This window comes from Perognathus longimembris, chromosome 11 (assembly GCF_023159225.1).
Source record: "Perognathus longimembris pacificus isolate PPM17 chromosome 11, ASM2315922v1, whole genome shotgun sequence".
NCBI classification, from domain to species: domain Eukaryota; kingdom Metazoa; phylum Chordata; class Mammalia; order Rodentia; family Heteromyidae; genus Perognathus; species Perognathus longimembris.
This window is the reverse complement of record NC_063171.1, coordinates 4,889,441-4,901,735: the sequence shown is the minus strand read 5'-3', so window position 1 is coordinate 4,901,735 and position 12,295 is coordinate 4,889,441. Positions and strand designations below refer to the sequence as shown.

The following is a 12,295-nucleotide window of genomic DNA, read 5'->3' as shown; positions in this document are numbered from 1 at the left end:
GTTAGAAACGGCAATGATGATGGTGGAAATGCAAACGAAGTTCTGTATTTATTCTAAGAAAGAGAAATAGAAGATGTGTTGGCATAAAAGAAGCTGAGAACATGTAAGGCCCTGAAGATGGTTGCAATCATATAGGTTTGGGGTCTGAGATGAAAAGTCATTTGAAGGGTTTTAGGCAAGTAGTGGGACCTGAAAACAGACCAAAGTAGCAGAAGCAGGATGGACAGACATGAAGACACTGAGATACTTCAGCTCTACCTGCTGGGGATTAGCAACTCAATAAATGAGACCCATGGAGACGGAAGGAATTTTATGCCTCCAAGCATGCAAAGGATGAGAAGAATTTGTACTTCCCTCTGTCTACATCCTCACACCTCACAGGGAGAGGGTCAGCTGTCCCAGGAGCTGGCAGGCCCAGATGATTTTCATCCTATGTGGTCCTTAACTACCTACAATGTCCTTAAAGGACTCCCATGTGACAGATCTCTCACTTTGGCTCTATGGTGCTGTGGTTGGAATGTTTACATCCCTCTAAAATCCTCCTGTTGGATAGAATAACAGCACCCAATGTGCTGCTATTAAGAGGTAGAACTTAGCTACTCAGGAGACTGAGATGTGAGAGTCCAGGTTTCAAATCTTTCCTAACAGAAAAGTCTGTGACAACCTCATCCCCAGTTAACCAGCAAAAAGCCAGAAGTGGAGGTGTGGCACAAGTAGTAGAATACCAGTCTTGAGTGAAAAAGCTAAGCAAGAGCTTGAGGCCCTAAGTTCAGGCTTTAGTATCCACATAAAAGGGGGAAGTGGATTTTTTGGTAGTAGGTGGATCATGATGGCTCTGTCACTATAATGGGACCAACGATTGCCTTTATAAAAGAGGCTGGAGGGAGCTGCCTGGCCCACCTGCCACCTGAGGATCACTAGAAAGTTCCTCTGTGAAGAGGCAGCCCTCACCACACAGTGAACCAGTGGGAGTCTTGATCTTGAACTTCTCAACCTAGGGAATTGTGAGAAATAAATTTCTGGGCCTTCTAAATGAGTAAGATTTAGCAGCTTGGGACCCACAGGCACCTTATCTGCCTAGGACCCAGATGAAGGATAAGCAACCACTACTTCCTGCAGGCCTCTCTCCCACTGGTTTTTCCTGTTTCCCCTCATAGCTTGTTAGGCAGGCTCAGTGCTCAACTGTCTGGAGGAGCACTAACACAAGTCCTTAGGGCTGAATACCTCCCAGAATAGTTTCAGCTAAGTATTTGCTCTCTTTGAAGGCTCTTAGGAAAAGTTTTTTTTCATACTCTTAGATTTTGGCTTCCTGCTAGGTAAAGATACATATTCCCTATAGCCTATAATTGCATCTGACAGTTTTCCTCTAAAACCATAATCCTATTATATTACACAACTGATTATCATTATCATGTGATTCCAAACATTTCTAACAAGCCTCACACTATATGGTAATTTTTTAATTGATCACATTTATTTACCAATCAATCCTTACCTTACAGTGCTGCTTGCATTTTTCCCAATTACTTAGCATGTGCCAATGTCAGATAAATCCTAAGGGCTGACAGCATTGTGGGAGGTAATTGAAACATCACTGAAATCAGTCATTTGACAGTATAGAGAATGGTCCTTGTGGACAAATAAAAACATTAAAGAAGGAGGATGGAGAAAACTTCAAGATGCAGTACAAGAATACAAAATAAAAGTGAATTAATGAATTTCAGAGAACTGCCATTCTCCAAAGTCCATTGAGAAGAAAGGTTTTGTGTTGCTAGTGGGGTTTTAATGAGGGGGGGGGTTATTTTGATATTCAGTGAGAGAGACATATTTGTATGAGTGTGCCAAACTTACAAGTCCAAGTATGACAAGATATGAAACTAGACTCCCAGGTAGTTGTTGACAAATATACACAGCTTTCAAAATCAACCTTCAGTGACTCAGAATGATGGGCATTTGTACAGAGGAGGAGGCTGGCACAGTCTTTTAGGCCAAACACTAATCCTGGGTGGCTCTGGGGAATGAGGTATTTAATCACCTCACTGGTAAGAGTCTTTCATATTGAGCAAATACTTGGCAGCCCTGGTCATCCGCTTGAAAGACAAAGAGAAAAGTAAACTTTTGTGAGTCAGTACCTAGGAGAGCTGTTAGTTTAAGCTAATCCTGACTATTCTTTAATTCTAATTTGGGCTGTCTCTCCCATGCCCCACCATGGAGCCATGATTGTAGGAGCCACTTTTATTTTCTTTGTATGTGCAAGGGCCCAATTATTAATTACTGGATGAATTATTACTAATTACTTGATGAATGAGTGAACAAGAAGTTAACTATGGAAGACATCTACAATCCCACAGATGTGCTTCCCAGTGTCAGAGAAATTTGATTCACAAATTAGATCAGTGTTTCTCAGCATTTCTCTGCTTTGTAGACACTTGGGTGGTGCCAGTCAAGAGACCAAAGGGAATACTCCTCTTCAGAAAGAAGTATTTAGAAATAAAAAATTATAAATAAATAAAATCATCATGCTATTTGCAATGCTACCATTCAAAACTGTACCACTGTTCATAGAAAATGATCAACTTCCTGGATTCATAAAAAATATCTTCACATAGTGTAGGCTTTCTGACCTCACATGACACTATGTTCTTTCTCTGATTGGTGGCAGGTGGTACTCCATTCTCTTCCATATGTCCATCACAGCTTTCCACCAGTTACCTCTACCATAGGTTGTACCTGCAGTGATGACAAAATCCAAGTCTGATCTATTCGTTTTAAGCTTGGCAGTCATCATATAGAAAGCTGGAGCGACACTGCTGTCTGAAAGCCATTGGACTAGACAATCATCACAAGGAAGTTACAGAACAATTACTGTCCTGGGTGGCAGACAAAGCCAAATCTATTCTAAATCTCCATCTTGAATCTATTCCATAAACTATAATTAGCTCTCCTCTAATGTATTTAGTTCTTATTAGGTTCTTTATACCTCCTTTTTTGACGCATTGCTAAGATCATGAAACTTGTGAAGTTATGAAGAATGATAAGCTAAAAATGGCCAAAGGCAAATGTCACAATTTCTTCTTACAGAGAAAAGTGGGCATCATCTGGCCTAGTCACAAGCAGAATTCTTCTATTATCTCTCCAAATCTTTCTAAACCTGCCCAACTTCCATCATATGTTTGCTAGCTACTCGTTGGTGAGAACAAATATATTAACAGAAAACAGAGATTTATTCTGGCTCACATCTTCAAAGAGCTGTAGCTATGGTTTAGCCTTGTGTTCTTGGGCAGAACCCTGAGGTGGTGGGAACACGTGGAAGAGGAGTCCACACGCCTCATGGTGAGCAGGGAATGAGGAAGGGGAGAGGGACTAGACTGACTTTGATGATCTACTTCTTCCAAGTAAAGCTCACTTCCCAAAGTTTCAAGAATCTCCAAATAGCACACCAGCTAGGAACAAAGCAATGTGTGAGACCATGAGAAATTTTATCACATAAACCATACCTTTCACCTGGAACCCCAAAGACTCATGGCTATCTTACAATGCAAAATTTAATCCAAATCCAAGAATCTCTAAAGTCTTAACAGTTCCATTGTTGATAAGAAGTCCAATTTTATTCTTGCAATTTTTTTATCTCACTTGTCCAATTTCATAATTTTAGTGATATAGGAAATATGTACTTGTATTAAGTTATAAATAAGCTCTTTTAAAGTGATAGCTTGAGTTATAAATTAAAAAGAATAGTTGGACTATTTAAATGATTTAATTGACAGATAAAAATTGCATATATTTATAGTAGATAGCAAGTCCAATTTTAAAGTAAACTCTTAAGGCTCAAGGCAAACTCTTAGCTGTGAGCCCTCTATGAAATAAAAAATGTTATATATTCCCAAAATACAAGGACACAGAATTAACATTCCCATTACTAAACAGCGCATGAAAAGAGCAGGATTAGACAGAAACAAGACCAAAACTTAGCAGAGCTTACACTAAATCTTTTTTCCCCTTTATTGTCAAAGTGAAGTACAGAGGGGTTACAATTTCCTATGTAAGGCAGTGAGTATATTTCTTGATCAACTTGTTACATCCTCCCTCATTTCCCGCCTCCCCCTCCCCTTTTCCCTCTCCCCTCCATGAGTTGTACAGTTGGTTTACACCAAATGGCTTTGTAAGTACTGCATTTGTCTTTTTATCATTTGTCTCTCTATTTTGATATTCCCTTTCCCTTCCCTAGTTCTAATACCAGTATATACAGTATCCAGGATACTCAAATGAGACACAGTGACAGTGGGGGTACAACCACAGGAAAGGAAGATGAAAGAAACAAAAAAAGGTACATTTTCACATGGCATGTTGAAAATAATTACAACAATGATATACCACTTATTTCCATGACATGGAGTTCATTTCATTTAGCATCATCTTATGTGTTCATAAGAGCATAGCTATTGGGCTATTGTTACACTAAATCTTGTAGCTGTGTGTCTAGCATTCAGGGCTTGTGGTATAATGATGTGAGCTCCAGTGGGCTGGGCACCTCTGCCTCTTTGGCCTTGTTGGTTGCTGCCAGCACAGCTTTTCTCTTGGGATGGCTGTGCTCACTGTCTCTGGCTTTCCTTGGCAGATCGACACATTCTTGGTATCTCTAAAATCCTAGAATTTCTGCTGCAGCTCATGTTTCAGTCTCTCAGCTTCAAGCATCACCCTCTCAGGGCTTGCTTGTAGGCACTGCAACCCTGTTACATGTTGTTTGGTTTTTGCCTTCTTTGGAAAAGGAAGCCTCCCATGCCATCACAGCTCTTACATTCTGTATGCCTGCAAACCCAGCATCTGGCAGATGATGCTAACATCTACCAACCACTGGACCAGTAGCTGGGCCCTCTTGGAACGTGGCTGCAGCAATCTCTGAGTGTCTGGATGCCTAGATATGGGGAAAACACTTTCCTGGCAAAAGTCTCTGTACATAAAACACATCCTGGAAATTTCTTCTCAAAGGAAAGTCTTTTGAATTAGCTGAAACTTTTGTAACCTTGATCTTGAGTCAGGTAAGGTCTGGCCCATTCCCTCAAGGTAAGAGTTCCGGCCCATTCCCTTGATGCTCTCAAAGAATCTTTGTTACTGTTTCAATACAAAGTATTTGGGGTTTTTTATGGCAATAATCTTCTAACAACCATGTCCCCCATCCTTCTTGCAACTTTCAGTGTGCTCCTTTGCTTACCAAACATTATGTAAAATCTTTGCTCTGATTTTTCCTCCCAATTTTCACTGTAACCCTGGCCAAAAACTTCCATCATCATTCATGCCACAGCCCAAACTCTATCTTGTATTGAAATTCCCTTCACAAAACTGGTGTACTACTTCCTTTTAACTTTTTAAAATTGTTTTTAAGTAGTTGCATAAAGAGGTTTCAATTCAGCATGTCAGCTTATGAGTACGTGAATGTTGATCAATGTCACCCCTTTCATAATTCTCCCTTTCTCTCCCTAACAACACCCATCCCCTCAGTTTACTCAGTTCCATTTTCACACATGCACTTTGGATATTATAACTGCCTTCTCTCACCTTTCCCCCCTCCATTCACCTACCCCTGACTTCAGAAGTTTCTGTTTCCTGGTTTTCATTTTGTTAAACTATAAGTTCATCATTCAAAGGGAGTTATGCCACTGGAATACTAATGGGCATATATTATGATATAGTTAATATATTTGCGTGTGTTTGTATATGGCCCTATCTGTGTGTGTATTTGCAATTTAGATCTAACTTCTACATATGAAGGAAACATGTATCCTTTATCTCTCTGAGCCTGACTTATTTCACTAACATGGTTATTCCCCAGGTTCATCCATTTCCCTGCAAATGACAGTCAAGCCTCCATCAAATCTTAGGAAATAGAAAAAAAAATGGCCAAAATATTATTTGCCAGAATATACTATGAGAGGTCTGTAATTGCATTCCAAGTAAAGCACCTGCTCCCAGCTGAGACTTCAGGAGCCAGGCCCTCTTCGTCTACACTTTCTGTCAGCACTCCATTGTTTGAGCTCCCACCACAACCTCCCAGTAAGTTCTGCCTACATCATTCTAGCTTTCCTCCACCCTGCTGCTCCATTTTTCCATATTTCTCCCTTTAGCCAGTGCAAAATCTTAAAACCATATGGTCAGGTTTAGTCACAACAATGTCCCCACTTCTCCAGTAGCATATTACTTCATCATTACTGTGACAAACATGCCTAACAAAACAACCTAAATGAAAAAAAGATTATTTTGGCTTATGGTTTGGCTTTGGCCCTGTGCTCTTGGGAAGAAGCTCCTGGGAACGGGAGCATGTAGAGAAGGCAGCCATCCCCCTCTGAACAGACAAGAAGCAGTGACGAAGGGAATCAAGGGGCGAGGAAGGGAATCTGGGACCCCCAGGGGCCTGCCTTGTCTGCCTGGACCCCACTTGCTAAAAGCTTCCCAAGCTTCCTCAAATAGTACCAGCAGCTGGGGACCAAGTAGTCAACACATGAGACTGTTGGACATTTCATATTCAGACCACGGAATAAGGACATGTTGTGTGTGTGTGTGTGTCTGTGTGTGTATGTGTGTGTGTGTGTGTGTGTGCATACTCGCATTCACTCACATCAGTACTAGGGCCTGAACTCAGGGCCTGGGTGCCATTTCTTAACATTTTCTGCTCAAGGCTGCCACTTGAGCCATACCTCCACTTCTGGCTTTCTGGTAGTTAATTGGAGATAAGAGTCTCACAGAGTCTTCTGGCTTTGAACCTCAATCCTTAGATCACAGTCCCCTGTGCACCTCAGTAGCTCCTATTACAGGTATGAGCCCCATGTTTCCTCTTTGCTACAATCCTTAGCCTTCATTCTTACTCTTACATCTAATTTTTCACTTCTGAGGGTTGAGCCCAGGGTCTTTTTGTGAAGGAGAAAAAGTCACTACCACTGAGCTATATCTCCAGTCCCTTAGCACTTATTTTCAGTGGAGGTAGAAAGTGAAAATAATGACAAAAATATATGTAGATAAAATCTTTTGTGACACATTCTCGCCCTGGCTGTGACTGATCAGATTCCTATCTCTCACACTCAGAACCATCTTTTTTGTGGCTGCCCCTGGGTATATGGCAGAGTATGTGGGTAATCCTGACTTTATCTGGTCATCTGGCAGATCCTTCATGGTCAGGAACCATGGCTGGGTGACACTATTGGTTCTGCTGGCAAAAGTCTAGAGAAGACTGCAGGTATTTGAGACTGGGGATGTGTAAGGTGCCAAGACTTCCTCCTACAGATGAAGGACACTTGGTAAGGAAAGATCAGTGGACCAGTGGGAGACAGAGCCCCATAAATTCACTGGGGGTGGCCTGGGACAATTCTCAGTACAAATAAAATATGAAACACTTGCATTCTTCCACTTTGTTGAAGGGTTTATAAAAACGTTTTTCATGTGCTTACAAGATCCTTTTTGGTATGTGTACTCTTTAGCTCAACTTGTAATCAACATTTTCGTTTAATAACATAAAACAACGCAGTGTCAATCAAAGGCTTTCTGCCAACTCTTCTTGTTTTCAGACTTATGATCCTTTTCCACTCATCTCCTACTTGTGCCACAGACTGAATTATGACTCCCTCAAATTCATATGTTGAAGTCTTTCCCTCACCCAATGTGATTGTATTTACAGATGGCCCCTGCTGGAGGTAATTTGGCTCCAGTAAGATCTTGGGAGTGGAGCTTTTCTGATGGAATCAGTGCCTTTATAGGAAGGGACATAGCCAGCCTGGCAGTACATGCCTATAAACTCACAGACTGAGGCAGGAAGAAAATCCAACTCAGGCTGTATAACAAGAAGAGGAAGAAGAGAAAAAGAAAAACAATAGTGAGCTTTCCAAGTGACACAAAGAGGTAGCTGAGATGGACACTGATGGATCACACCTATAATCCTAGCTACTCAGGAAACTGACATCCCCAGCCTAGGCAGGAAAGTCCATGAGACTCTCATCTCCAATAAACTACTTGGAAAAAGCCAGAAGTGGCACTGTGGCTCAAGTTTTGGAGTGCTAGCCTTGAGAAAAAAAAAAATCCCAGGGACAATACCTAGGTCCTGAGTTCAAGCCCCAGGACTGGCACCAAAAAAAAAAAAAAAAAAAAAAAGTCGTTTCCTACAAACTAGAGTCTTCAACAGAACAACCATTCTGATCTGAGACTTCCTGGTCTAAGACATGCTGCTCAAGAGTAGCCTTGAACTTTTTCATTGCATTTATCTGCTAGAGACAACGTTCCCTCAACGGAGAGGAAAATCTTCAGGGACAAAGGGTGGAAGGAAGGGTTGAAGTAGCTGGCAGACAGAGACATTCAAGAAGAGGTGCTCCAGGGAGAAGCACCCCCTTCATCACTGAGCCCCACTGAGCCTGGATTTCCTTTTGTGCTACCTCTCCTCCCCTTTCTTCTTTCTCTTCCCAGCACCCCACCCTGTGTACTTTTTATTTTTTCTTCCCACTTCTATTGGAACTTCAGCCCATTTGAACCCATTCTCTTAGACTTCCATATCTCCATATCTCACAGAAAAATAATCCATGTTTGAAAGACAACCATACTCCCTCCCAGTTAGTGTCTGTGAAGCAGAACTAGATCTGTGCAGTGCAGGGAACACAGCCAACTGCATCTCAGGGGTCCTCAGGAAGGAGCCATCTATCTGAAATAGAGCAAGTACCACAAATGCCAGCTATCTGTCCTAAAACTTCTAGTAGCCACATTTTTTAAAAGAATAGGTGAGTGAACTGAATTTCAATGTTTTGTTTATCATAGGAAATTCAAAGTATTATCATTTTGATATTCACATCAGAAAAATAAAAGTAATGTGATATCTCACTTTTTTATTTCTAATTGAACATATATTTTACATTTAGTAGCCACATTCAATTGCCATAGGCACATATGCCTATACATGTGGCCAGATGAAAAAAGTGTGACAGCAAGCAGGAAGAGCTCTTGCTGCATGAACTCCACGCCTGAGCTGGAAAGCACAGGCCTGCTACAGAGCAATGAAGGATAGCTCCTTTGAGGTTTTGCTTTGTTTGTTTGATGTTGTTGTTTTTGTTTGTGGTATTTTTTGTCTGTCTATCTAACTCTGTGTGCTGCAGGGGATTAAACTCCAGGTTTCACATGTGCTAGGTGACCATTTTACCAATTTTACCACTGAGCCACATCCCCACTTACTTTCTTGCTTTTAAACTTTAAGTTATGCCATCCACTATCATCTAAAGTATTATTATTAGAAATTCAAATGTTAAGGACAAACATTTCCTTATGAGTTCTTAAAGTTTAGCAAGTTGCTAATAATACTAATATCAGAGAGCAGCCTGGTCTCTATCCTCATCACTTTTGAACATCCAGCGAGACCCCTTATTCTACACAATGAGGTGCTCATCACTTCTGAGCATGCAGAGAAACCTTGTACACTATACAACAAGGTGTTTAAACTTTTGTCCCAGGATCCCCCAGGAAATTCGGTGACTGCCATCTCACTTTATTTGCTGAGAAACTTAGATGCTTCATTACTTGCCTGCACAAAGCATGGTCAACCCATCTTCAGCAAGTGTGTCAATATGTAATAGTAGTGAGGTCTGGTATCTAGAACTGACAGGAGCTTTTCTCTTGGGCACAGGTAGTGGGTGGCTGGGGCTTGTTTTCACTGGATTATAGCAGTCAATGGTGACAGCCATGTGTCAGGATATTACAGACTCCTATTACTAAAATGATGCTCCACTCTGCCACCTGCTACCATGTACAGCCAAGTCCGCCGTTTAGATAGTACCTTTAAGAAACTTGATGGAAATTTCAAGGAAAAATTGCAAAGATGGTGGTGGCACTGAAGTTTAGTAAGACAGAGTTTATAACTAAATGCCTGAGTGAGCCCTGAGATTTAGTTTCCAGTACTCCTTTCTGCCAATCACTAAATTTTTCATCTCATTGTTGGGGTCTCCCTCTCTCGCATATCTTTATTCTTAACTGAGAAGTTATTATAGAAATTAATACAGAGTAAGCTTTTATGTCCAAAAGGAATTTGCAATTTTATTGAGAAATGCTGAAAAGCCTTCATATGCAGGTGAACTGAATATCTATGGGAGATAACCTGCAAAGTTTCCTAGAGCAGTGCTGGTCCCTTTCCTTCTCCCCACTTCCAACTCCTCCCCTGGCCTCCTGCAACCCTAAAGCTTGCCTTGAGAAGCTAGCATTTTCTGCTTATTATTTTCCCCAGAGGGAGCAATGGAAGCTGTGCATGCGTGTGTGTGTGTGTGTGTGTGTGTGTGTGTGTGTGTGTGTGTGTGTGTGTGTGATGATCCTGGGACTTGAACTCAGGGGCCTGGGAACCTGAGCTTTTTAGCTCAAGGCTAGCAATCTACCATTTGAGCCAGAACTCCACACAGCTGTTTTGATGTTTAATTAGAGATAATACCAGGGCTGGCTTCAAACCATGATCCTTATATCTTAGGCTCCTAAGTTGCTAGGATTGCATGCACCAGGCTTAGCCTTTTTGAAAAAAATTTCAATCAAATAAAAATTTAATTGGAAGCATATTTTTTTCCCCTTAATTGCAGATCTGACAGAAGGCTGTGAGAGAAAAGCATACCATGAAACTTAGGGATGGTTGTTTTTTATTGGTTTTTTTTGTGTGTGTTTTTTTTGTTTTTGTTTTTTTTGCCAGTCCTGGGCCATGAACTCAGGGCCTGAGCACTGTCCCTGGCTTCTTTTTGCTCAAGGCTAGCACTCTGCCACTTGAGCCACAGCACCACTTGTGGCCATTTTCTATATATGTGGTGCTGAGGAATCGAACCCAGGGCTTCATGCATCCGAGGCAAGCACTAGGCCATATTCCCAGCCCAAGGGATGGTTGTTGTTTGTAGATTGGATTTTTGAGGTTGGCTCATTCCCACAGTTTATTAAAAGTTAAATGCACATATATCTAGAGAGTAGACAAAAGTTGACAATTGTCTTCATTCTCAAGAGACTCCCAAGTTCTTTCCCGTGCACCCAGTCTTTCCTGGCAGGATCTACATTTTGTTCTCGTGGTATCTAATCAGATGACACCACCTCTGTGCTGTCTTGACAACATGAGAAATAAAGTGTCATCATATACCTTCCCTTTGAGCTCTGAGAACCACAAAAGCTTCTCTGACTTTACTTTTCTTGTTTGCTTTAGAGGACAAGTTGCCAGAAGAGCTGTGTGCAGAGCTCCCACCTGTGGAAGTGGGCGATAGAAAAATTAGCCTGATTATGGAGCTGTCAGCCCAACTCTCCCTTCAGACAGAAAAGATCTCTCAGCTGGAAGAAGTACTAGAGGAAAAGGAGAAGAAAATTCAAGAGCTGGAAGCTGAGTTCTGCTCCTATACATCCCAAAAGACGGCAGCCCCTGCAGAATGTTTATAAAAATGCCCACCCCCCTTTTAACATTTTTGTCATTCATGTGCTCTCACATAAGGACTTGTAAAAATTCCCAATAAGAAAACAATAAAAGTATATTATGTGCTATTATGGTAAAGTCCACAGCCTAAGCTGCCTCTCAAGTTCAAGTTCACAGGTCTGAATGATTCCTATAATTTCATATTCAGAAGCAGATACTATATGTTTCCCTGTTAGTCAGCAGTAGTCACATAGCTTACACAGCTGTAGAACCCTAGGTTCTTAGACTTTGCTGGGTAGCAGTGAGAGAAGCAGGAATCCAAAACTAGTCAGCTGGTAAGACAATTTAGCACTACCCTGTCCCACAGTAATGGAGGGGTGGGTGGCACCATTCCCTTTGCTATGTAGCTGTATGGTCAAGGAATGTTAGAATACTGAAGAAGAGACTCTGCCAACAGAGAACTGAGCCCTGAAGTCCGTCCTTTCCTGTCCTCTAGAGTTTCTTTATAGCATATATCTTATTAACATTAGCAAAGGGAGAAACAAAATAAAAGCAAATTTATAAATTTAATCTGAATGAATGAGTCAGAGATGCAGTCTTTGGGGGCAAGTGTCCTTGGACAGCATCTCCCTGGAAAAACACACATTTATTTGCCTTAGGAGCAGGACTCAGACTAAAGCAAAATACTCATACACCCTTCTGTTCTGATTGTATCACGTCACTGGGAATGGTACTAGCCTCCCACCAGATGGAAAAGATGGAGCATGCGCAAAGGAAAAAGACTCTGTGATTAATACCCTAGATGAAATCTTGTATTCCTCATTCCCCCCTCCCCCACCTCCCCTTTTATGGAGAGAAGCAGCTAGGCACTAGGAGGAAGATTTTGGTACTTAATTTTTACTGTTGATA

At 41.4% G+C, this 12,295-nt stretch overlaps 1 protein-coding gene across 2 annotated transcripts in view; it reads left to right on the top strand.

Moving 5' to 3' along the window:
* Ccdc192 (coiled-coil domain containing 192) overlaps nt 1-11,575 on the top strand; it is a 226,845-nt gene extending 215,270 nt beyond the window's left edge. Inside the window, exon 7 of one of the 2 annotated variants that reach the window (XM_048358139.1) lies at nt 11,186-11,575. In XM_048358139.1, the coding sequence (XP_048214096.1) occupies nt 11,186-11,412 (227 nt within the window). In that variant the 3' untranslated portion in view covers nt 11,413-11,575. The remainder of the gene's footprint in view (nt 1-11,185) is intronic. The other variant, XM_048358140.1, reaches the window with a different exon arrangement.
* Nucleotides 11,576-12,295: the final 720 nt, after the last annotated feature.